The 26,997-nt window shown below is 38.8% G+C and overlaps 1 protein-coding gene across 23 annotated transcripts in view; it reads right to left on the bottom strand.

Moving 5' to 3' along the window:
• Map2 (microtubule associated protein 2) overlaps positions 1-26,997 on the bottom strand; it is a 275,825-nt gene that overhangs the window by 8,324 nt on the left and 240,504 nt on the right. For 7 of the 23 annotated variants that reach the window (XM_041631827.1, XM_041631828.1, XM_041631829.1 and 4 more), the window contains 8 exons: positions 20,233-23,949; positions 19,848-20,054; positions 19,555-19,689; positions 16,140-16,201; positions 12,349-12,493; positions 9,293-9,633; positions 2,564-2,656; positions 493-574 (listed from right to left, as the gene is read on the bottom strand). In XM_041631827.1, coding sequence (XP_041487761.1) covers positions 493-574; positions 2,564-2,656; positions 9,293-9,633; positions 12,349-12,493; positions 16,140-16,201; positions 19,555-19,689; positions 19,848-20,054; positions 20,233-23,949 — 4,782 coding nt within the window. Of the gene's footprint in view, positions 1-492; positions 575-2,563; positions 2,657-9,292; positions 9,634-12,348; positions 12,494-16,139; positions 16,202-19,554; positions 19,690-19,847; positions 20,055-20,232; positions 23,950-25,548; positions 25,792-26,997 lie in introns of all 23 variants that reach the window. The other 16 variants (XM_041631833.1, XM_041631834.1, XM_041631835.1 and 13 more) reach the window with 12 other exon arrangements.

Here is a 26,997-nt window from a genome sequence, read left to right as displayed (position 1 = left end):
TAAAATCCTATCCATGAGATGCCCGGAAACGATAAGAGAGTCTAGGGCCAGGCACACTGGTGGCATATTGCCTTTTGCTGAGGAGTCCCAGTGCTCAAGGGAGAGTTGGAGAAATGAATCAGTAAATGACTTTCTTCAGCTATGAGATCCCATCCCGTTTTATATAATGGAAAAAACATAATTTTAAGAAACATATTTGGAAATACTGTCTTCGGTCACTGTCTTACATATAAGACTCAGTGTATTTTGCAGACTCCATATCCTGAAAGAATGCCGGTGTTCTATCCACATGGTCACCTCCAGGTAATTAGGTTCATTTATTCCAAAGGAAGATGCTGTGACAGTTTGTACTTAAATATCTATTAACAAAAGCAGTATCAAGAGTTTGAAACATTTTTTTCAATCATGTTTTTCACAAAAACATCAAGAATTCTGCCTGTCTACTTCTTCAATCTAATTAAGTATATTACAACTGTTACAAATAGTTTTTACCTGGCCTGTGACGAATGTTCTTCAGAGAGCCACATTTGGATGTCACATGGCTTAAGTCTATCTTCTTAGTAACAATTTGTACCTGTGCGAATCACAGGAAATGAACTTTAGAGAGCATAGACACAGAAGGACCCGAAATCTGGGTATGTACTCACACCTGTAACAGGTCACATCATATCCACAAACACACACACATCTACACACACAGAAAGACGCACACACACACATGTAGACAGACACACACAGACATGCACCCACAGACACACGCACACAGACATACACATGCACAGACATACACCCACACAGACATACACATACATACACACAGACATACACACGCACAGACATATGCACACACAGACAGGGACAAACACAGACACACACACAGAAACACACACACAGACACACACTTCTTGTCTCCTCTATTTCAAACTGGAAAGAAGAACCCAAGCAAGTGAAAACCCTAGAAGAGAAGTCTTATTAGTAGAAAATAGATAATGCTTGTAAGAGCATGGGGTCATTTGTATTAATAAGGCAAGCATCCCCTGAGAAAAGCTCACCATGTTAAACTCTTCCACAGCAAGGAGCAAAGAGAAGGATGGGTTATCATTCACAAGGTGACTTTTATATAGATGTGACTAATGCTGGTCACAGTAACAAGACAAGCACAGAGACAGAAGAAAGTGCTGGGTAGGCTTTCCTAAACTGTCCCCTTAGCCTGGCTAGATGGACTTTTTCTTATGCACCCGGCTAGAAAATGATACCGCTTTTTCTTGTTTTTCTATTTCATTAAAATGTTTCATCTGTCAATATTTGAAGTGGTTCAGTCTCTGTCAACCTCAGAAGAATGTAAGAATCCCTCAGACACAAGGAATATGCACAATCAAATAGGTGATTTGTCTTTAACAGGAAGTCTAAGACCATCATTTTGCAGGTTGGAAGCTCCTACTTAAGCTTAGCATTAGATCTTATGTTATCTGAACATTTTCTTTACTGCTGTATTTGGACCAAAGACATTTGCTGTGTAGGGCAGCATGGTCCATCTTCTGCTACTCTCAAGGGAATAAACTGGATCAGAGAGAGCTTCTTCCGTGAAGTATCATATATTGTTATACTTATAGTCAGGAGAACAGCCAAGTCAGTGTGGGTACTGATCCTGAGGCATAGAACAGCATCCATGAAGGAGACCAGCAAATGGTCTGCTTTGATTATTGGGGACTGCTCTTTATAGAAAGGACTACCGTCTTCTTCCAGGCTGAAGACTGAGAAGGAATCTTAGATGGCTATAGGTTCAGGGTCCGATGCTCTATACAGATTATCAATCAGAGTCTCATGCTCAGATGCAGAAAAATAGAATCAGCATGAGTCACCTTTTGAAATTATTCTTATTTTATGAGAAATCATAATTTCTTCATCTTGAGCTAATCTGACTACTTTCACTCTGCCCCCCACCAACAGGTAACAAGTATGGATTCAGTATTCATTTCTTTTCATAGGATATTATTTTCACTAAATGAAAAGAGACAGGAAAAATCCCAGCAGGACAAAATGTATGTAAGAACAGCAGTCTTTTTACTTTGAATTATAAATGAGGCATGCTTTGCCAGTTTTGTGTTATTCCAAAAGATATCCTACCTTTCATAAATAATGAATCAGGAAGGAGTGACATCACATACTCTGAGTGCTTTCAAGTGTACCAGTCTTTGCCTCAAGAGTAATTTAAATGAAGTTAGAACAGTGTGAGCCTGACTCACTTTTTCAGAGGAAAAGAGACAGCAATAGAAGCATCTTAGTGATTGAAAAGGCCAAGAAACAGTTAGCAGGTGAGGAGGGTAGCCATTCCCCCCACCCTTCCCTCAGAAAGCCATGGTGCATCTAGCCAGCCTTCCTTTCTTAACTGATTGGATAGCAAAGGATGGGAAGCCCATCACCAGGAAAGCAAGCCACCACACCAGACGACACGTTTGAGAACGTAGTCTCTCATGAGGAACGTGAAGAAGGAAAGAGGGTGCTGGCTCTGCAGGGCTCCACACACTTTCAAGACAGCTTTCTCAGAGTAACTTCTACTTACATTTCCGCCCCCAGCAGAATGTTTGATGTTATCCTTGGAACCACATCTTGACTGAACTTTGCTAAAATCGATCTTCTTGTTTAAAATCCTAACCTAAAAGGAATTGGAGGTAACATTTTTCTTTCCAGGTATTGGGCAGAGGGAACCAGAATGTGGAGTACTATAGAGGCCCTCAGCTTCCTTCCACCCATGGTCATGTAGGAGAAGATACTACAATGCAACTGTACGGGCTGTGTCATGGAGTATGAGCCTCTATTTTCCTGGAACCCTGAAGGTCAAGCTCTGAAGCTTTAGGTACACTAGTTTTATAGATATAATCTCAAAACAGGAAGAATGAAAAGTGAAAACTTGGATTATCTGTGAAGGAAACACTGGGGCTCTGGTTTACTCAGTGCAGTACAGTGTAGTTTAGCCCATGATCTTGAAGGATATGCCAGTGCAACTCGCTGTCCCACATGGGCAGTCATCGGTTATTAACCACCGCCTACACTTAACTGTTCTATTAGCCTATACCGCACAAGTGAGGTTCATGCTTGGTCTGGCTGATAGTTCCAAGTCAGGATTCCCACTCCTACAAGAATTCCTGTTCCCTACGAGGGTCAACAAAGAATCCCAGGGTCTGCTTTGACTGCGGCTATGTCTTTTAAAGGTCCCCTGCTTTTAATAGCTCCTGAGCAATCATTACCCATTAGAGGCCATTTGGAAACATTCCTTCCATATGCCAAGGTAAGAAAACCAACGTCCATCCATCAGCTGGCTTATATTAGGTCATCTAGACATCATCTAGGCTTTGGTTTCAGCCTCAAGACTTGAGGCAAAATGTCTTATTTCTTTATTCAGGAAGTCAAGCATTCATCCTGAAAACCACAGCAAATCAGGGCCTGGAAAGACATTACTTGCTGTAATATACTGCAAGAGTCATAACTGTTATAATTTCTTTCATCTGCCTTTTGAACTTAGCATGTTTTGAGGGCAAACAAAATAAATATAGAAGGAAGGACTTAGTTTTGTTATGATCATTGCTATCCTTTGTTTACTTTCTTTAAAATACTTCTTCATAACTTAAAAAAAACCCCACATCTTTAAGGTACAGTTTATCTTCTGCACAAACTCTTATTAACTTTAGTTTAAATGTGCAGTCTTCTTGAGAGAATTAACAAGTCTATGGGTATTTGCAGAAAAGAATCTAAAATTCAAAAGGGCATAGAATCCTATTTTTAGCTAGGCAAGGCTTAAATCACCAGTGCCTGTCTAACAAGAACAAGACAGCTTGTCCCTTGCAGAAAAATATCATTGGCAGCTCTCATCAGGAGCCCAAGGCAAGGACCTCTTGTCAACATTTAAATTCAGAAGATATGACGGTTAGGCTGCTCTCTAGGGCATAACAAAACTTTCAATGTAAAAACTGTGGGGATAGCAAAGGATGAATAACTACCATTAAATATACCGAATTCTAAGTTTTATGTAAGTGGTGGAAGTACTGATTCTTTTTTTTTTTTTTTTTTACAAGCAATGGCAAAACTTTACTTTTAAGCAGTTAGTTAATTTTTAAAACTTTTTATTTTTTAAACATGGGCTAAAAATAAACAGTATTAAAAGATTAAGTTTATATAATACATATGTACAATTTAGTGGTGTTTTCTTTTCAGACAAAAACTGAAGCAAACTAGTTTTATAAACAAAAACTATACAAAAACATCACACATTAACAAATATTTCACAATTTCTTCAAAGAGAGAAAAGGTTTACATGTCTGGTAACCTGGCATCATTTTTTTCTGATGAAATTGACTTTTTAGGCCGGAAGTACTGATTCTTAAACTGTGAAGACTGTTACATTTAAAACCTCAATAATAAATTATCTTCAGAAGGAAAATCATAACAATTTTTATGTCTATTAATATTTTAAATAATTCTGGGAATGAAATAGAATTTATATGAGCCATTTTACTAACTTATGGGGATGAAAGGTATTTTAAATTTTATTTCATAAATTTTAACTTAATCATTAAAGTCTCAAGTGAATCACCACTAAATCATTAGAATTCATACACTGATTCTGATTCACTTATTGTAAGACTGGAAAACCAAGTTCCGCTCATAGATCTGTTTGACTCTAACTTTAATTAATGATTTGACATTTTTTATGACTTCCAAAATAAATGATTCAATTCAAAAGACTCACCTTGCCAACATCACTTAGAATGTTCTAGAGTCTCAAAATCCTATTATTTAAAAAGCTTACTTTTGTTGATTTTTTTTTTCCAGAGTCACTCATTTCCCAGGGAAAAATTGAACTGGTCTTTTTTAACAGTAGTATGGCTACTCAATTTGTAATGCGAAGGCTTTGGGCATGAATAGACTTTTTACAAGTCTATGTATTGAAATAGCCTGGTAATTTCTTCATATTGATGTTTTCCCTTCATTCAAATTTTTAGAAATTTCTAAGGAATAGAAGACCAGGTCATTAACTTGTAAACGGTTTTTTCAGCTTTTCACTGTATCCTGAGGTCTAGGCTGTTCATGTCCTTGTTTGGCTGAATGAACAGCAAACAAAATGGGGAAGCATTGATTTCAGTTTTGTGAACTCAAAGTACTAATTTTCTTAGAGGTTTCAATAATTAGTATTTATAAATATAGCTCTAAAAATTTTGCTACCCTACAAATTTTTGAATTATAGCTTTTCAATCTCTGTTGAATATAGTCAGATATTGGCATCTTTTGAGACATCAAAGGGTTTAATAAGAAAAAGATACGTATGATCAGTAAAGAAGTGTTTTCCATATAATGTGATGAACTTCAGTGAATAGTTTCCACCTTCATACTATGGTTACTGACACGATTTGAACCTTAAGTTATTTTATTGTTCACCTATTTATCACTTCCTTAAATAATTAAGTGAAAATAAGGCAATGAAGGAAGACAAGAGAAGTCAGAACAAAACCTGTCCAATCTCTCAAGACTTAGAGACCTTGCTTCCCTCTCTCGTTCGGTCATACACCATTGGCAACGTCACTGTTTCTTTCTTCATATGGGAATGAGAAAATAGCCTTATCTACTCTTTTTGCCTTAGTCTTTCTTGGAGATTCCACTGTCTTTGGCCCAGCTAATCTGAGAAAGACAGATTGAGGCAATACCTGACAATTCACAAGGCAATCAATCAAATTCACAGGCATAGCCACAGCTTTGCTTCCTCTAGCCATTTAATAATGAACAGCCTGAGAAAGCAGGTTCTCTTGACTGGTTCCATTCATAATGTGCAACTACGGCAGGGGCACAGACTTGTGCTGTTTGTTGTTGGGGTCTCACTACTTAGCCCAGGGTGACTTTGAACTTGCCACGTTGCTGTTTACCTAGTGCAGGAATGACACACTGGGTCTGGCATCACACCCTAAGACCACGTGTTTTTAAAATGATATTGATACAGTTGAAAAAAAATAAGAATGCTTCAGTAGTCGAGGACTATTCCTTTGGTTCACAGAAAAGCTAAAACAGAAGTTGCTTCTTTTTTTAAAGCTACATGTTTGTTTCATCCACTTCTTAAAAGAAGAATATTAATTTAAATTTAGATTAAACTGAAATTGAGGACCTTGCCACAGATAGTTCCAATTTGAAATATTTAATAAGATAGTTGTAGTTATATCTTGAGTTAAATGAGTCAAATTCACTCTCTCCAACAAATCCATCATTGTGTTTTTGTTTGTTTGTTTGTTTATTTGTTTTTTCTCATTAGAACGGGCCTATGTTTGGGCTGAGAGGATTAACTATATTACTTTCTGCAAAGCTCATCATATTTTCTACTCACTCATCTATCCCATCAGGCACTGGCTTGCCTTACTGTACTGAGCTTGTCTGGTGACAGCAACTGGATTGTCACATCAGAGGTAAGAGACAGGTACAAAAGAGCTACAGACAGAAAGCAGCACAAGTTTCAATTGGTGACAAATAACCAAGTTGCCAAATGTCTGCATACCACTATTTTAAAAACCGGCTTCTGCGCCAAGTATGGGGTTGCTCTGTCTTCCTTGATGAATCTTGGCTGGCTACTGCCCACTCAAAAATGCTAAGATAATAACCTTGTAATTGAAAGCAGCATGTCAATAGTCACAATTTTTTTTCAATGCAGCCAGATAATCAAGGTCTTTAAAACAGCTCCCTGATTATTTCTATGACACCCTAATGCATTATATTTCAAATTTATTCTATAAGGGAGGAACTATAAAATGCTCTAGCCAAACACTCCAGTAAATATCCACACACAAAAAGCTTCCTTCACTTCCAACATTTGGGAAGATGCACTCACTATATGAGGGGTTTTAGGAGGAAAATGCTATAGTGTTGAGACATGAATATTTCTGTAAGGATAACTAACTCAATTGCAAGCATCAATTTCCTTTTATAAATTAATCAATTTAAAGTTGGGGGTATTTTCTTTCTGCTTCTCATCTTGGTGAAGAATACCTCCTGTTTCTACACAAAAGTCACGGCATTGTTTCTTGTTTCTCTCTGTCATCTGGTGCTGGGACAGAGTCATTTTGAGTCAGTTTACCCCCCTTCCCAGTGAAAAAAGATATTTAATAAATAACACCAAGGTTTTGAAGCTATTTTTGTTTGTGATATAAATATGTCTTAACTAGTCCTTAAGCATACTCTCTTGGGAAGCTTGATCTCTGATCCAAAAATATACCAACTTTATGAATTGCCAATTTTAGTGGAGGTCAACTTGAAGTGGACTTTGGAACATAAAACAAACAAAAAGAGAAGAAAATGGATGCCCTCGTATTTTAGTCTTGATTTAAAGAGTCTTGCAAATCTATGGCTAAAAAGTAGAAAGAGCAGGGTAACCTTTAGGGACCCTCAAAGAAGGTCATAAATTATAAAATTCATGCTATAACATATCATATATTCATATTCATAACATACATTATAAAATTTCTGTGAAATTATATAAATGCCTTTTACTGTTTATTAAATCTTCCCCTTAGTTTCTATATGACAGGACATTTTTTAGGAATCTAAGAGATGATGGTTTTAAAAATCAGGACTCAAAGAAAGCCACTTTTAGTGAAGAAGAATCTGCAGACACAGGAGTTTTCATAACAGGGAACCTTATGCAGTGTTGCTTGCCTGTAGTCTCAGCACTTGGGGAGGGAGACAGGAGCATGAGCTAAAGGCTTGCACAACTTTGTCTCAGAACAGGCTACTCCACTTTTGGACAGCTTATCAAAAGCTGTGGTAAGGAACTTTCCATTTAAGTTTAATGGTTTGTTAAACGGATTTTATTCAAATTACTCTTCTAAATGATTTGCATATAATTATTAAAAATTTGACAGGTGGCCATTTCCAAATGACCTGAAAGGTCTCCTTCTCTCACATGGGTAAAACTGATGGATGTGAGAACAATGAGATGATTCTTGCTCTTTTTATTTTATTACAGATCAAATTTGTTAGAATTTGGGTTATACGTTGTACTTTTGGCTTTACAAGTTTCTTACACCTCATATTTTCACAGCATCGTCCTGTGAAATGTATTGTCTGTGACCACACTATTACAGCCATTCTGTAGGCCCATTGTCCCCCTGCCCCGCCCTGTCCCTGGCTCACCATCTGATTTTTCTTAAGCCCTTGGGCTTTCCTAGAACAGAATCATGATGTGAAAACCACTGAAAGCTGATGGGAAGGAAAGAGCAGCAAGGAATTCTGGTACTGACAGTAGGCAGGAATGCTGGAAGACTTCACACATCAGCAAGAGCTTTCCCTGAAACCTAAGATAGAATTTTCTTGGCAAGAAGGAAGGATATCAAAAATTAGAGGCAGAAACCCTAGGAGACAAGTGGAGGAGCGACAGAAAAAGCAACCAGATTCAGAGAAATCTGGGATCTAATAGAGCATTATGTCTTTGTTACAAAGGTAGACAATGCCTTTTGTCCTGTATTTAAAGAATAATTTAAAACATCCTTTCTAAGTTGAACCATCTAATAGGATAGTGATATTCTGAGACATATTAAACAGTATTTGTATCATTTTTTCCAGGCTTTATTGAAGCAAGATTCAGGTCAGAATAGAACGCAGAGCCCTCTGCCTAGAAAGCAAATGAATGTTTGTACTAGACCTGCTGCCAGAAGGAAAAAGAGCTTTTGTTCACAACAGTAGAGCTCTAAAGTAGAACTTCCATGGTTACAGTTCTGTTCACTAGAACTGTAGAGAGTTATCTGCTTAATGTCAACCAAAATATCCACCCTTTTCAATATCTAGGCAATAAGTCAGGCAGCAACTTGGCAAACCACACTGTGATTCTGGAATAAATATTAGGAAATGATAAATCATAAAGGAAGAATTTAAAATTGCAGTCACTAAAGTTAATAGGTGACCTCATTGTCTGAATCCAAGAGAAAACTCAAATCTGTATTACAAGTAACCTTTAATATTTCCAAACCTACAGAGCTGTGGAGATCTAATCAGAAATCAACTAACGAATTCTTGCATAAAGTCTAGTCAACTAGTGTCCGCTAATGATCAGAAGGAAACAACGTATTGACTGATTTTCAGTGTCTTTCCTAAGCTTGGCTCTCCACATGAGATGCAGACTCAGCAATGAATGATGACCAGTGACCTTGCATCATCCCCATCTCCTGAGACAGAACTGTCAGATTATAATGCACGAAAATAATTTAACCATGAGTGGGACTGGATTTCTGACATCAAGTATGTGAGAGCACAGAGTTCTTACCTGACCCCCTTTGGGCTGGTATTTGATGTTGTCAGTTGATCCAATTTTGGACTTGACATTTTTCAGGTCTGGCAGTGGCTGGTTAATAAGTCGAAGCTGCTTGGGAGTAGCTGGGGACTTTGGAGGGGTGCGAATGATGGCGACTTTCTTCTCACTAGGCACCAAGATGGCAGATTTGGGGGTTCCCGGTGTATGAGGGGTCCTGGGATAGCTGGGGGTTCCAGGAGTACCTGGGGTACGTGAAGAGTAGCTTGGGGGAGTGCCAGGAGTGATCGCAGTGGATCCAGGAGTGGTCGGGGTTGAGGTGCCACTCTTTCCAGCTCTGCGAATTGGCTCTGACCCTTTGTTAACAACCAGGTCATACACACACACACACACACACACATGCGCGAGCGCACACACACACACACACACACACACACACGCATACATGGAAAAGAGAGAAAAGAAAACCATACCATGGCATCAGAAAGTTCTCTTCAAGGCACCCTTCTTCCCACATATAGTATTCACAAAGTACTTTACTCCAATGCATTCAGAACCCTATCAAAGACCACAATAATGCTTAAAGAGGTGAGATCCTCCTTTCCTCTCTTCGGGTTCATAAGTTGGTGATATCTTAGGATATATGTTAGTATACAAATTAAAAATTTGTACTTTTTCCTATTTAGTCTCATAGTTCTTAGTGAGAATTTTGGAAAACTATTCTTCTGTTTGTATGGTTCCTGAGGCAGAGGGAAGACCTGGAGCTGGAAACAGTATACATTTATTGAGGGATGTCCCTGTGAGGACTCCTGAACGGAACGTGGGGCCACCCTTTCCTCTCTTCAAGCACATCCATTCTGAGTCTCAGATGTATTTATGATAGACAACTGTGTATTTAGTTCCTACAGTTTTAGCCTGTGTGGGTTTCAGTGTTCACCTCTCAGCTTATATTGAGAGCACAGATAGTTCCAAATAACACAATTATTAAGAAGGGTTTATTATACCTTGAGTTAAGTGAACCAAGCTCCCAATCTCTACTGAATCTAGCATTACACATGTTCCTTTCTCCTAGAGTTCATGAGGTTCCTGCAGAGAATTGTTTCCTTGACATTTTTCAGAAGTTGAAGAAATGCCAGAACATTCCTGTGTGTAGTTAAGGAGATGGGAGGCAGACAGAGAAGGGTGAAATGTTTGCCTTTCTAACTGCCTATGAGTGTTTTTGCTATTGCTTCCCAGAGCTATAATAGCCCCAATATTTGTACATGTCAACATGTACCAAGTGACACAGTGCGGTAGACTTGTGTTCAAAGTAAAGCCAGAGAGTAACAGCAGCCCTGGCTCAGAACATTTAAAAAGCAGTTTATAGACAGACATCACTTAAGGGAAAAGCAAAGTGGCTCAAAAAAATGGATTCACGTAGAAGGTGCCATTTTGTTTCCATAGCAACACATACAGGCATAATTTAAGATGTTCTTTTGGAGAGCACCTGATGCCTTTGTGTTGTCTTACCCTCTTCTGGGTTCTTGTTTAAAGTCCAATTCCAACCCTAGGTATTTGGAGTTAAATTCGCTCCCCCGGAGATCACCAACTTCTAAATGTCCTTCCTCCTAGTTCTTTCCCAGCAGTTTATTTTTTTCTATGGTAAGAGTTTTGAGGTTTTCACTGAGTTCTTAGGATAGAATTCAAAGGATCTTAATATTTCATAAAATCAAATGGTGCTGGGCACGAGCATTGTAATGACAGCAACATTTTCGCCATAAACAAAACCACTGAGTATCAGGCATGATAGCTGAGTCTGAATAGGACGATTATGATTGAAAATTGGAAAGCAAATGCTGAGTTAAAATCATCTACAATATGACAGTTTCCATCAGTACATCCTAGCTCCTCAATTACAGGGACCGGGGTCTCCATATAGTGTGATAGAGCACTTCTCTAACACGGCTTCTTCCAAATCAGTGTTAAGGTGTGAAGGCAGCTTGTGAAGCTATCAATGGACTGAAGACCAAATCTGTCCAAGTATTAGTTGTGCAGCGTTACCTAGGTTGTTCTCTCTGTTAGGGTTAGTCTCTTGTCATTGAATTGAGGGTGCTAACAAACAACCATCAGAATTGTTAACTCAAGTGTTAATAGTTTTTTATCTAATATGTGTTAAACATGGTAGCTATTTTCACTGACTGGAATAGTGGGATAACAATGGGATACAGGATTTACCATATGGTCTCGGCACTAATGTAAACTGCAGTGTAATGATTCGAGCATTATACAGATTGCTATATAATCGCTGAGGAACTGAAGATATTGTACAGAACATGTCATGTGAAAGGTCATTTGACATAAGCATTCCTAAGATATTGAGCAGAATTTTCATTTTTCATTTTGTGTGTATGCTTGTGAATATTTTGTGTGTGGAGAAATTAAAGGTGGATAGCAGGTGTCTTTATTGTTTACCACCTTACATTCTGAATCAGGGTCTCCTGCTGTACTCAGGGCTCATAGATTGGCTGAGTTTCATGGTCACTGAGTTCAGGGACCCTCCTCCATTCAAGGCTGTGCTTACAGACACCCAACACTACACACAGTTTTACCCCAGTGCTAGGGAGATAGATTCAGGTTCTTATGACTTTGCAGAGCCCTTGCCTACAGAAATATCTCTCTAACCTTGGATTTTAGGTAGATTTTGCTGGCTTTTCCATCTAGGATTTAAGATGTAGAATTCTAGCAAGAGTTTAGCTTGTAGAGAGCTATAAAGCAACCCATTGGGTGATTTTCTCTATTTTTTTTTCAGAAATTTTTGTTTCAACTTTGAAATAAGAGAGAAAAGACCCTTTTAAAAGTTATTGTCTCAAACTCAGTAGAGATTGAGATGATCTTTTCCAATTTCTTCCATCACTTGTTTTGACTAAAATAATTATTTTGGAACAATCTACAATCTAGATTTTCTAATTCTTATCTATGAAGATCATATCTTTAATACAGGTACATTTTTATAAATACTACAAAATTAAATATACTTCTCTTTCACTTAATGGATTAGACAATGATTAACGGAAGCCAAGTAGATAACCTACGGGTGGTCCGCCGTGCTGAAGAGATGGAGCTGTTCAGAGAGAAGGAGTTCTCCTCCCTGTCTCCTGATACACCCCTCCGAGGAGGGAGTATGGAGGAAGGTCTTGGGAGGGAAGAACGCTTTTCTGGGCTCTTGGTGACACCATCCTAATTAGAGAAAACAAAGACATGAGGTTCATCTTAGTTATGTAAATTAATTACACTACCCTGACCATTTTTTTCCTGGAAGATAAATTATTTTATTATGAAACACCAATCTTCATATACTAATAAAACCTTCTATGTCAGTAGAGTTCATATTTTCTTGTTGTACTCTCAGAATTTATTATCCTGGAGTGACACGATTGCAAATGAATTATGAATTTCTGTTTTTGAGCAAGAATGTAGATGGAATGAACTTAGAAAAGTTATCTTTATAATTTGCTAATTGGGCCAAAAGCTTCATTAGCATAATAGTTTCTTTAGTCAGAATGGACTGGAAGAGGGTTTTGCAGTATAATATTACACCCGGGAACACAACTACTTATTCCCTAGAAGTGTGACAGGAACTCTTAAATATACCATATCAAGTTATAATATCATTCTCACTGCAAAGTACTATACACACTTTAAAGTTAAGGAAATGGGTTTAATCATTTAATGTATTTTTTTCAGTTCCCAAAGTTTGCCTGTGACAGAGATAGTAGTAGATCCTTTAATGCCTGATAGAGAGTTCAAGTGTCATATTGAATACAACTTGCTGTTATTAGATTATATATTATCGATTGCATATGCTGTATGTGGAATATGTCACAATGGAAGGCATTTTATTTTGTTGGTTTTTAGTTGATATTTCATAAAACAAATAAGAAATAATAATGAATAGGTTTGAGAAAATGGGAACTTGTGTTTCTTTTCTAACATGGAGGTGGCCCATCAAAGTTTTTCAGTTATATTTGTTATTAATAGGATCTACTGTTAAGACAGTCAAAGATTTCTGAATTTTACTGCTTTCTTTCATAGCTATTATTTCTTTATCTGTGGCTCCATGAAGACAGGAGAAATATGCTCTCTGAGGGGTTCCTTATCTGGGATGAGACTGACAGTCAGCACAATGGCCAATCCTAGGACATTACAAACTGCTAATACTTTCGTGAGTAAAATCCCACTACTCTAACAGATTGCAATGTGAGTCCTAAAATCATGAAGTCTACATTTCAAGGATGAGCTGTATTTAAAGACAAAGGCAAGCAGTAGATTCTGGATTGCTTAAGGTTGTATGCACAGTTCTTATTTAACAAGAATATGCATAAAATATTGTTTATGGATTTTGTATTTGAGGTCCCCATACAATCTTCAGGTTCACCAGTTATGCTGTAGTTAGAAAGTGTAATGGGTACCTGCAGGAATTGTTCCTTTAATAAGTGTAGCCTTTATGTTGGTAATATATCTATAACTCTATCATGTTTTAAGAATCTTCAAACAATACACATTTGAGGCCTATTCATGGAAAATATTTACCTTAAAGATTAAGAAAATTTATTTTTTTTGATTATCTGCATTACTTAACCAGAAAAAATGATAAGAAATATTATATGAGATCACCTTAGGAGAAAACACAAACTGGTCAAGTTATTTTGTTAACTGAAATGAATTTTATGGATAAACAACAACACAGCAAAATGATGTGTATAAATCCTAAAAAGGCAACCAGCAATGAACAGACTCCTAATAAAAAATCCACAGCATTTAATTTACAGGTAAGGATAAATCCTAGGGAGACTGCATGCAAGGAAAAGTGGACTGAATTGGAGGCTCTAACATAGGCTGTGCTGCTTGCCACATGTCTCCTGGGAGACACTGTAAGAAATATAGACAGGAATGACAAAGCCAAAGAGATTACTTCAAATAATTACTTTGATTTGGCTGTTATAAAAATAGAGGATGAAACTGAGATTTTCATCCCAAGCCTTAACTCTGCAGACACTTCTGTGGAGACATAAGCTTACACAGATGCACATCTCTCTCCTCCCTGTGGCACCAGCACCTTGAGTGGGAAGTGTAATTGGGTTAGCACGAGTCACTATTTCTTGATTGATTTTAGCAGAAAAGAATGGAGTTCAAAATGTAAGCAGAAAAGAAGAACGAAGAGATGATATTGCTTCTAATTAAGCACGAGATAAGCACTAGTATTAAGCCCAACCACGCAAAACTTAAACAAAATAATGGAAGGGGTTGGTGAGCTTATTAATAAATAGTAACTGAAACTCTGAGTTGGAGTGAATTATTCACAGTAAATCAAATAAGAGGAAATTTGGATATTTAGGACACTGTAAAGAAGTATATTAGATATTAGAAAGCGAAACAAATGATAAATCAAAAGCAGAAACAGAATAAACCTTTCTTTAGACACATGTAAATTGGAAGAGCAATGTTAGCTTTATGGCAGGAATGGACATAGCATTTGTTCAAAGTTAAGTATGAAATGCCAATCTCATGAGTTGCTTGGACCTGAAATAACTTGAAAATTTCGTGAAGTCTTCCCAGAATGACCACTTAAAACTTTTCTAAAAGGGAAATTCTCAGATTTAATTTCTGTATCTGTGACTGAAATTTTCTATATTTTAAAAATAATATAATACCAATAGTTATTCCTATATAACGAATACTAAATGACTGTTGTATCTAGGTACTATACTGTCTTATAAAGTTACTATGCTTAGTTTTCCCAACTGGATTTTTTACAGGAAACCTAGAAAATTAGATACAGAAATAAAAGATCATAATAGCTAAAAATGTTCGGGATTCATACATGGTAACATACTAGGTTTTTCAAATCATAGATAAATAGTAGATTCAAATACCACTACCACATTGCTCTCAAAATGCATCTCCATATTTATGAAGGCAATAAATGAGTTATATTACTTACAATTTATTAAGTCATGTGTCTAATTTAAAAGTACTCATATAAACATTGGATTTCTTCCCTTATCAAATAAAGACCCTCAGTTTGAGATGGCTATCAAATATTTGGCCAGTATTGGGAATTAAATACTGTTTTTATTAATAACAATGTAGAAGTGTAAAGTATTACCATGTTTGATAAGCTAAGAACTGTGATTTAAATATATATGATTGTAGGGACCCTAAAATCATCTAATTACCTACATATTGAAATTATTCAGATTGTTCATTGTAAATTTAGGATTTCATTAGCATATATTTAATTATTTCTCTTCCAATCCTAAAAAGAGCAAAATACTTCATGTTGGTTTCTGTCTTTTTAAAACACAGTTGATGATACAAAGAAATTAAGAAAGGAAAAGGGAGTGATACACATATAAAATAGTTAATCATTAATAAAAGCACATTTAAACAATACTCTATTTACTATTACAATTTATCAAATTAAAAAATAGTATGACTTTGACAATATGGACACTAACTTTAAAATACAATATTGTCCTTAACCAATAATTTTGGTAAGAGAAAATTCACTGCACCAAAGACCTCAAAAGCAATAATACAAAACTGTCAACAGGAAGTAACTTGAAAGTCAGATAACAGGAAACTGATTATGTTGTGATGAATGAATAAAATGGAATGTCATATTGCCATTAAAATGGTTATTTTCCATTCTAGATGAAGCCAATTTTGGTCTGGATGCTTTAGAGATCATGCTGGGTAATCAAGCAGTTTAAAACGGACATTTCCAAATAAATACAAATGTCTACATGACACCTAAATTTAGTGAGACACTGAATGGGCACTGAAAGTAGAGTAAAGGACAAAGCAAGCTTGGTTCACTCACAGTGACTTTGTCCTTCGTCTGTTTCAGTGCACTGGGAGCCTGGGCGGATTCACCACTTGCTGCTGTTGAAAAGAAATAAACAAATTAGTGACCAAAACTCACATAAGTGTGTTTCCCAATTCCTGGGTGTTCTGTTATGTCACGAGACTAAGGCAAAGTACATTTCTTGCTTTTGAGGCTCAAATCCAGTAACCCAAGACACTTGGGTAACAGTAATACATTATGTGGCTTCAATTAAGTGTGTGTGAATTAACAGAGATCGGAGTCTACTGAAGCACAAGGGAGAGCAGCGTACACACTCACTTTCTGTGGGACACCAAGGTACTTTTGAGTATTTACTCTGTACACATAGAATCTGTAGATCAGAAGGAACAGAACACCAAGGCAGATGTTGCCTGGTGTAAAGGAAAGGAAGCTGGAAAATTGTTTTAGAGTTGGTATGATACAGAAACGCCCAACCCTTCTGTTCTAGAAGCAAGCCACTGGCTTTTGTACAGGTCCTTCTGTATTTTACCTCCCGGGCTGTTATGATCAGCAAACCCCTTTGCCTGTGCCCCTCGTCACTTTGGAGTATGATTGACATACTTGCCTGATGTGAAAGTACAGCACAAGAAGGGAAGTAAAACAACTTTGCAGGGACAGAGGATGAGAAACTGCAAGTCCAATAAATACAGAATGTGTTCTAGGCATGCACTTCCTGTATGACAGTTACCACATCTGTTACTGCTGTTTCTCGATGCTGCTCTTTGCTTCTGGTCTCAGTTTTAAATTCTATTATCTCTAACACATTTTCTGTGGACAACTTACCTGATTTGACTTTAATATCTCACAACATAAAATCATCATTTGTGTTTTGAAAAATAACAGTATTTGATCAGTATCCCCAGAGACAAAATACTCTAGCTTGTATGTTAACTATTTCCTCAGTTTTCCTTGGTAAAGAAATTTTCAGGAAAAACTGTCTTCATAAGCCTCATATGTGTTCTACAAAGGGGTCCTATGCTTTGTGAGTTTTTATATCAAGACAATGGCCACCTACAGTGTGCTTTATTCTATGGAGGACTGGCTAGAAGAATGTTTCAGATCCTAGCACTGATTTTTTTTTCTTCAAGAAGCAGTGAAAATGATGTCATTCACTACTTTTATGACATATCCAAAATTCCTACATATATATATACACACACACACATATATGTAGCTTGCTTTAATTCAGCAATATCTAAATTTGTATAGGCTTCCTGCTGCGGTCTCTTGGTATTCATCTTGGACTAAAATAAGGGGAGATCTACTAGTTAGTCTCCAAATTCAAACTTCCGTTAAAGAATAAGTAAGGAGGGAGGTAAAGTGAATGCCCCTGACATGCAGCAGTCACAGCAACTATTTACAAATTATTTTATTTTTCCTCTTCATTTCCACAACTCGGACAGCATTTTTAGCTTTACAGGTAGAATACAGGATTTCTTAAAGATAGTCTATTTCTGTAAATATTTCTCTGAGTCAAATACAATTTCTAAAAATTTAACAGAATCAGCTAATTAAGATAGAAGATGTGGAAGTGGTATGTTAACTCCTAACTTCTAACTTTGGAGTGCTTGGTACACTGAGACTTTCTCAAGATTTGAATATGGAAGAGCCTTCCAAATTCCAATCCTGGCTTGGGTATTGTTCTTACATAAATCACACTATATGGTTCCTATATGTAGGACGCAAACACACACTACTCGGAACTTCGGTCAAGGCATGGTGTTGCACGCTTGCAATCTAAGCATTGGGAAGACTAAATCAGGAGGATCATGAATTCAAGGCTGATCTGGGCTACGTCCAAATACCTTATCTCAAAAACTCCAAGCCCCAAAACCTAAGCCTTAAATATAAATCTAAACAAACAAAAATACTAGCAACATTTGGTGGTGGTTCTAGAAGATCAATGACTCTGACCTTTTCTCTAGTTAGGCTAGTGATGTCATTCCTAATCTTTAAGGTGACCCATTATATTAATGATGTCTTTCCGAATCTTTAAAATGACCCATTATATTAAGCCATTTATAATGTATAATGGAAAGAATATTTCCTCCTGATATTTTGTAGACTATAAGCATATCCACATAGATACTAAGAAAATTTAAAATTAAGACTCTCAGAGCATAATTAGGCATATAAAGTAAATACGCTGCTACTCTACAGTGAAATTTTAAAATAAAACTGCATTGTAGAGAGCTGTGTAGACTTTTACTATGATTTCTTTTAATAACAGATTTTATGTGCATGTGTGTTTTGCCTGCATGTCACTACAACATATGTGTGGTACCCACAGAGGCCAGAAGATGGGGTTGGATCCTCTGGAACTGGAGTTATAGAAGGTTGTGAACTGCTGTGTGGGTTCTGGGACCCAAACTCAGGTCTCTGAAAGAGCAGGGAGAGTTTGTAACAATAAAGCTGTCTCTAAAGCCCTTTTAAGATGATGTTTACCATGCTCCATCCTTTGTTCTACTTGATTTTTTAAGCTTATAGATGTGTATATTTGGGGGTGACAGAAATGAGCACGTGACAAAACAGACATGTGTCTCCCTTCTCTCTTATACTTGGTGTCTTAATGTAGCCCTGGCTGGAGTCACACTGGAGGTCTACCTGGAGAGCCACCTGACTCTGTCTCCCAGGGCTGAGGCTATAGAAACCTATATTTCTATATTTCTAATTTAATTAACTCTTAAGGGACTGGAGTTTTAACTTAGTATTCTTCTGCACATTGAATTATAGTGGACCATTTGGCAGTCTGGATTAATAACTTTAAGAAAATCCCAAAGATAGAGTATAGGAGGTTGAAGGGAGTTCATTTTGGACTTGAAGAATAAAATCAGATAGGATAGACATCATTTCCTTTCTTTCTTCATCTTTTTTTTCCAGCTAAAGCAAAAAATCTTGAAAATCAGTATTACTTCAAGAGGTTTTTCATTTCCAATGTCTAAGTCAGTATATATTGTCTCAGTAAAGTCAACACCAGTAACAGATTTGGCAGTAACAATTGAGAAAATAGGACAAATATACATGGATTTAAGCATGGAGGAGATAAATAAGCAAAATAATGAGAATGCATACCACGGTTAAATTCATCGCCATCGTCTAAGCAAACACACAGAATGAAAATAGGGATCCCCAGAACGTGACACTAGAGCACAATGCCAAGATACAATCACGCACTGCTATGTCTGAGCAATGACAAAGAGACAGATGGTCATGACCTCTTCTGCAGGGAAGGAAAAAAAAAAAGAATAATGATACAAGACACTTAAATAGCGAAACTGTTCATGATTGCTGAGATTTGGAAGTAAAACAAAATGAAGAAGCTTCTACAGTAATGAGGTTAAAATAAAATACGTCTCTGTTTGCCAGCCACATTGCAGAATTGAACAGTCACCTGTGGTTTTCCGCTTAACACAGGAGAGATGAGTTGGTCTAGTGTATTTGATAGCAGGTTTTAAAATGAGTTTCCTGGAAGGAGAGTGGGCCTGAACTTCTGTTTTTTTAGCAAGTTCAGCCTTCTTATAAACTGCTATGAACAAGAAAACACAAAACAGCATACCATCAGGAAAGAAAATAAACACTTGGAACAAAAATGAACAATTTTTTTCATAAGTTAGGCTTTTTCAGTAGAGTAATAGGAAATTAATAAAAAAAACACATTTTAAAAGAAGTGATTGTTAAATGAACCTTTTTTCCTTCTCACTTCATCCCTGGAGACCGTGCTAGGTTCCTTTTTAGCTACTTTTCTTTCAGGAGTGGAAATTCTGCCTCTCCCGGTTTTAAAGGGTTTTTCTTTTCTATGTTTTTCAAGAGATGGTCTCCGAGCTTCCTTCTCAGCTTTCTCCTCTTTAGGGATAGTTTCTAACTGTTCCTGTATGATGCTTCTATCATCATCTGTGGAGCAAAGCAAACCATGGCAACAACAGTGATAGCATTAGTGACAGATGCATAAAAGCCATCATATACTTAACATATTGTCATGTAAATAGAGACCCTTCTTTTTTTAAATCTTAACCAAATTCCCCACTAGGCTATGGGCTTTATTTGGGAGAAGATTGAAAAAGAAGCACACCTTGAGTGTCCACCCACAGGCTGTCAGCATCCATGATGGAGTCATCAATGGTGGTCTCATCTTTGTAATCATCGTAGGTTTCTGTTTTATATTCTGAGTATGCAACCTCTTCTCTCTCAGGGGTAGCTGGGGCATCTGGAGAGCCATCCTTGGGTTCTGCCTGGGCTTCTGCTGCCATCTCTACTTCAAGCTCTTCATTGTGGGGGCACGGTCTCCTTTCCTCCTCAGGCTGAGCTAGAGCTGCAAAGCGCACACTATGGGACCCTGACTCGCCTTCATCGGTTGTGGTCTGCACTACAGTGATGAAGTCATCCTCAATGGTCACTACAGACTCAATCCCACCTTTGTGTTCACCTGGGCAGGTCTCCACAAATTCCTCTCTACTTCCTGGGACAACCAGGTCAGCAATCTGAAGGGTGTCTGAGCGGAAGAGCAGTTTGTCATATTCTCCCCCAGCTTCTATCTCTTCCTCACTTGGGACCTCTGCTGGTTCAGGCACACCTGCTTCAGGCTGTGGCTGGGTGACATCAGAAGGTATGGCGGGTATATCTGGAGTCTCGGTGCTTTCTTCCTTTGGCAGCTGAATAAATTCCATTTGAACCTCAGCTTTCTCATCTGTGGATAAGTCAGCCTCCGAAACAGGAGGTGGGCAAGGGATTTCCACAGACAGTTTGCGGGCAACCTCGTCTTGAATCAGAGATGACTCTGGAGAGGTTTCCTTCTTGCCCTCATCCGGCTTCAGGGACTCCATCGTGAGGCTCTCATGCTCACCGCTAGACTCATAGGACTCTTCTTTGTCTACAGCCTCCTGATGCACCAGGTCAGGCTTTGCTACCTTCTCTTTGACTTCTGTTTCACTGACTTTGAGACCTTCTTTCATGTGGCCAGACTCAATACCCAGGAATGAATCGTCTTCTTGAGGTCCTTTGGATGAGAGGGTCAGTTCCTGAGAAACCTCGAACTTGAGCCCTGGGGCATCTACATACATCCCTGAAGCCATCTGTCCAAAGTCACTGACTTTTATATCTAACGGACTTGGCTCAGCTTTCGTTGCAGCAAAATCTAGCCCCTGATCGGCTTTTGCGGTTGGTTCCACCTCAGCCACCTCCGGCACTGAACTGAGACCTTTGGCTGCTTTCTCTGGTGACGTGTCTTCAGCTGTTGTCAGTTCTTTGGCAGAGGCTTCATCATAGGTTACACCTAACCCAAAGATCTCCACTTTCTCACCAGCCTCTTCAGCCTCTTTGGTAACTTCCTTTGATTCAACATGCTCTTCACTCTTTTCAAGAACAGTATCCAGTTTGTCATTAGTTTTCCTGTCATGGTCAACCTCCCGACTCAGTCCTGATTTGTCAGCAGAAGTGGGTGGAGATGCCTCTTTCTCAGCAGTGAACTCATCTTTGACTCTTCCTGCAGCTGCAAGTTTTACTTCAATCAGTGAAAGGTCTGTCGCCAAATCTCTACGGACTTTGTCATCAGTTCCTTCATAAAATGAGCCACTCTCTCCCGACAAATTCTCACTGTCTTGAACTGGTGATGGTAGAGGGACTGTGTATTTATTGAACACACAGTATCCCATGTCTTCAAGTTGACTGTCAGGTTTTCCAGTGACTTGGTTTTCATCAGCGACAGGTGGCAAAGCAGTACTACTCTCTGCAATCACAGCCTCTGATGGGACTGATTTTCTCCTGGCAACCTCAGCATCTGCACTCACAGAAGCTAACCTGGACCTGGTTCCTGCCAGATCGAGCATCTCAGGGAGGTCAGGGGCCATGACGGTACCATTTTTGTAATATTCTTTGGCTGGGAAGGACGACTCAGAGGATGTCTCAATCTGAATAATTTGTTCTCCAGTCGCTTTTACTTCCTCTGCCTTCTCGCCTTCCTCTTTGCTCTCTACTGGGAAGCAAGGGACCTTCTCCACTGCAGGTGTGGTAGGGGGAAGGTAATCATCTCCTTCATCCATGCTTCCGCTCGTGTTAGTTAAAATATCAGAAGCCAGAGGGGAAAGATCATGGCCCCGGCCAAAGTTAAACCCAAGGGCGATGGAATCGAGGCAAGACATAGGCAAGTTGATGGACATGCTTCTTTGTTCTATTGCAGACCGTCCACCAAGCCCTAAACTTCGGCTAAGGGTCAAATCATCCTTGTTCTTACTGTGAAGGTCCCTTTTCTCTCCATAAACTTTTGGGTCAATAGTGAACATCCTTTCTTGAGGAGAACTTGGTTCTTCAGGTAGCTCAGATGGATAACTCTGGGCAAGAGTGCTGTATCCTGCTTCTTCTGGTGGAGCACTGGGCTGGGATTCTTTTGCCTGAAGTTCCTTTTCATCACGCTGGTCCTTGGGAGGTACAGTGTCATAAGATTCCTGGGCACTTCCTCTTGCATCACTCAGTTCATAGTAATCGCTGCCCAACTGCTTGCTTTTTGCCACTTCTTCCTTCAGTGCAGATGTTTCAAAGTATTTGGACATTCCCGATTTATCTTCATAAAATGGCACACCCACCTCAGCTATTGTGGCAGAGCCAACTCCTTCAAACTTATCTTTGACATCCATGTTCTCCTCAAAAAGTCCCTGGGTTTCTCTCATTTCACTCACTGCCTCTGGCTCAGATGTCACTTTTCCCAAGGTCTCAGAGGTCATGGCTGGAACTGAAAGAGCTTGTTCCAGACTTATAGGGACGGAGTCCTGTTTTAACTCATCGGTTACATGTTCTCGGTCTTTCTGTTCTTTGGAGGAAGAAAGCTCAGTGGAGGTCTGAATTAAACCTGTTTCATCGTCTCTCAATTTGGGGGGTTCATGTTCTTTTGCCACAGCTTCTTCAATGGAAACCACAAATTTCTCGTCAAGCTTTGTGTGTGGTTCATCTGCAGTGAGTGTAGGTTCCTGACCACTGGGGATTGAAGTTTCTTTTATCTCTTGATTTGTGGTACCCTTTTCTTCCCCTGAAACACTTTCCCTGATATCGCCTTCCCCAAATGGACCGTGAGCATCTTTCGGTAGGGTGGCAGCTTCTGAGACTGGAACATTTGCCTTGTCTGCTTTATCTTTCTGTGGCTCCTCATCTCTAGAACTATCTTTGGCAGTAGCTAGGCCACTGGTGTCCGGCAGGGATGTTTTGTCATCTGGTTGGAAGAAGACAGGAGCCAAAGGTTGTGGTACTTCTGTGATTCTTTCACTCTTTATAATATCTAGAGGAAGAGTGAAACTTCCACCATGAAAGGGACTTGGCATGGGAGAATCAAACTGCTTCCCTTCCCATCTTGGAATATCCTCCAGCATGTCTTTTTCCCTCATGGGTGTCAGAGGGCCAGGAGATATTGGGGCAGCTAAACCCCATTCATCTTTCTTTGATTCTATTGGCATTTCAATGAACCAGTCTTTCTGCTCTTTTGGAGCTAGAGGCTCTGCAGACAGGCCAATGCTAGGTACTGCTATGCTTGGTTCTACGTTCTGTTTTATGTCTTCCAGGTTGGTACCAAAAGTGTGCGCAAATGGGACGGGAGGTGACTTTTCACCTTCCATGTCTTGAACATCCTTTTTATCCTGGGGAGTTTTAGTTATCTCTGGCTGAGGAACTAAGGCAGCATGCTCAAAATCTTCACCAGGCTTACTCTGCATCTCCGATTCCTTTTCCCCCTTGTCTAAAGGCTCAGCGAAAGAGGAAGCCAATTTCTGCGGCTCAGGGAATTCCATCTTCGAGGCTGTAAGTAAATCTGAAGTAATTGGGTTGGTTTTTAAGCAAACAATAGGCAACAGCTTTCGGGCAGTAAGCTTAAAATCATACTTACAAATAGGAGGTGAATGAGCGGGTCAAGGGGAAGCTATGGACCATGCAAGCATGCTGCCCACTGAAGGATGAACATGGAATGTCAGGACTGGAATGTGTGTGTACTAGTACTGAGTAAAGTCCTCTTCTAAATCAATTGTACACACATTATCAGAAGAGTTGGCCTCAGACTACATATCCTTTTTGTTTATTTGGTCTCTTCTATACACTATATGGTGCATGTTAGAAGGAAAAAGGAAAGTCTTCAATCTGTTGATTGAGGTGGAAATGAATCCACATCAAGGAACTAGATAACAGGGTACAAGAACATGTACATGGAGGATATTTCCTCAGTATTTCAAATTTTCTCACTTGAAAATGAACTGGCAGGTCCTGGGACACATGCCAAGAAGCAAATAATGATTCAAGTATTAGCAGTTTCAGGTAACTTGATGAAAAACTGTGAGGACCCATATGGGGATACTGAAAGTTATTGGCCAAAGGTTTTAGAAAATAGCTGAGGTTAAAGTAAACATTTGATGTCAAATTTTACATACATGACCTAAGAATTGATGAGGCAGTTTGTATTTAATCTAAATTTTTAACTTGCAATCATGGTTTCTGAACTATAACAATGGGAAGAGCAAGACATTTTTCAAAAAAGTCAACTACTACAATGTCTTCCTCCCCAGGGTCCTGATGTCATTGCCTGGACATGGCCAGCTAGCAACACATTGGCTCTTGTTGGCCTTGGAAATACTTGACATCAAACAAGTGACATGGTCTCAGCTTTATTTACATGCCAATCTAAGTGTCTCTTTTAAACTATTTCCTGTGGTCACCAGCACTTAGCTCAGTGATTTGAAAAGGATTTGGTGGTGACTCATAAAAATTCAGCCATCTACTGAAGATGGGGCATCATGACCTGATAGGACTGTGGGTGCTATTGTAATGAGAGCAATGAAGCAGTTAAAACCTGTAATGAAATCTAGATGAATGAAAACTCAAGCGATACAGGCATGATCCAGGGTGCGCTGCCCACCAGAGACAATGACAAGGGGACAGGTGTTGAAGGAAAACCAAATCAGCAACATTTGTTGAAGCATAAAAACAGCACTCTGCGCTGCAAACAAAAGCGATTGTATCACTTAAGCCTGTACGTGCTAAAATCCAGCTCTAGGGTTTGAAAAATAAGCGTATGAATTGCTGTCCCAAAACATAAAAACAAAAATATACATGTATTAGCAATGTGACTGGCAAACACTGGCGATGAGGAGGGAGAGGGTAAACCAAGGAAGAGTTCACACAGCATTATCAGCCTGCGGCAAAGCGTATTGTATCATGGCAAAGGACAATCAGCTGCAGCAGGGGACAACCAAGCTCTCACAGCATCTGCGCAAGCCACAGTCTCCGCTCACAAAGCCTGAAATGGTGTCTTATGACCATGAGAAGACCCAGCGGTGGACCGGCATTGGAAAGGCATTCGCTTGGTGAAAACCACGGCAACACATTTGCGGCACGCATGCAAATCCTGACAGACACACACCTTCCTTGATAGAGGAAGGAATTTTTACGTCCAAAGCCACCTCCGTGACCTCTTTTACACTTTTCTCATGTGGAGCCCCTGCCAGGGCACTGTCTTCTGGAACTATCTGCGCCTCTGCGCTAGATTCCACTTGGCCCTCACTGAGGCCCTGGGGGTAGTCTGAGGTCTTAGCAGCCCCATGCTCTTTCCCAGGAAGGGTAGCAGGTTTCATGTCCTCAGCCATCGCACCCTTTAGCGTTTCGTCTTTTTGGGGATGGAAAAGATGTTGACATCATGACCACAGAACAATACACAAAAGGACAGAAATATTATTCATGGAACACTTTCAGCTCCGTTTGCATGACCTCTCTGGGGCATCAGGTATGCTTTCCTTTTCCGTCTGAGCAAATTAATAACCGAATGACAGACACATTGTGTACTCAATGGAAATTTATGATGTATAATATGCTGATAGAAATGACTTTGAAAACTAATTAAAAGACTGTGCTATTCATTTAAAAAATTGAGAGCTGAAAGGGTTTTATGGATTGATCACCCTCGTGGGAATGGCAGCAAGATGAGGACAGGGGGAAGGCTTGTTGGACATTAGAGATGGTGTCACCCAAGCAGATGGAGAGAAGACAGATGTACCAGTGCGTGGAAAACAAGCTTCCCAGTTGGCTAGACACGTGTTTTCTCCAATGCAGGAAGTCCCTACACAAGAATCCCTGACTGCATTATTTAAAATGTGAAATCTTTCAAAGACAATTTTAGGAATAAAATAGCCTTAGCCTCAAAGTGTTACATCAAAAAGTCCATCAGAGTACTCTAAATACAGTGCTTCTAAGGAACGGCTATAAAGGTCAATTTATAATGCTGCCGCTGAATTATTTGATACTCAAGGAAAAGAAAGAGAAAGTAAAATACTTTTTAACTTGAAAATTTGATCATTTTCCTCTTGAATACAACTGTTCTCACACTACTTAGTCAATAATAATTCATATATTGTTCTTTCTGACAGTAAGAAAAAGTGTGTGTATTAGCAATATCATCTTACAATGCAATTCAAAATAAAATCACTATATAAAATCACAGATGACGGAGTGGCACTCAGACTGCCCAAAATAACTCCTCCCTAAGGTATAAATGGAAATAATGTCAGCCTTTAAATGCAAATATTAAGCTTCTGACGGCCACAAATTATTTTTTCATTTGATTTCATTTACATTTCAAATATCCACAAAAATAAATGAATCCATTTTACCCTTCAATAAATGAAAGGAAACCACATTAGCTGTTTTGAAGTCTGCAGTGAGAAGATTCTTATGATAGTCCCATAAAACAATTAGACATTGTGCAAAAGGCCTTGTGGGAAAGACTACAGATGGAAAGGGAAGAAATTTTCTTTTTTAAGAAATATTAACACCCTGGAGGGTGGTAGAACTCCCTCATTTATCTTTCCACATTTAC

Source organism: Microtus oregoni, unplaced genomic scaffold, assembly GCF_018167655.1.
Source record: "Microtus oregoni isolate MIOR12 unplaced genomic scaffold, Mior012 000038F_ref0000394, whole genome shotgun sequence".
In the NCBI taxonomy this organism is placed as follows: domain Eukaryota; kingdom Metazoa; phylum Chordata; class Mammalia; order Rodentia; family Cricetidae; genus Microtus; species Microtus oregoni.
The sequence above is the reverse complement of the archived record's forward strand: the minus strand, read 5'-3'. Positions and strand labels throughout refer to the sequence as shown.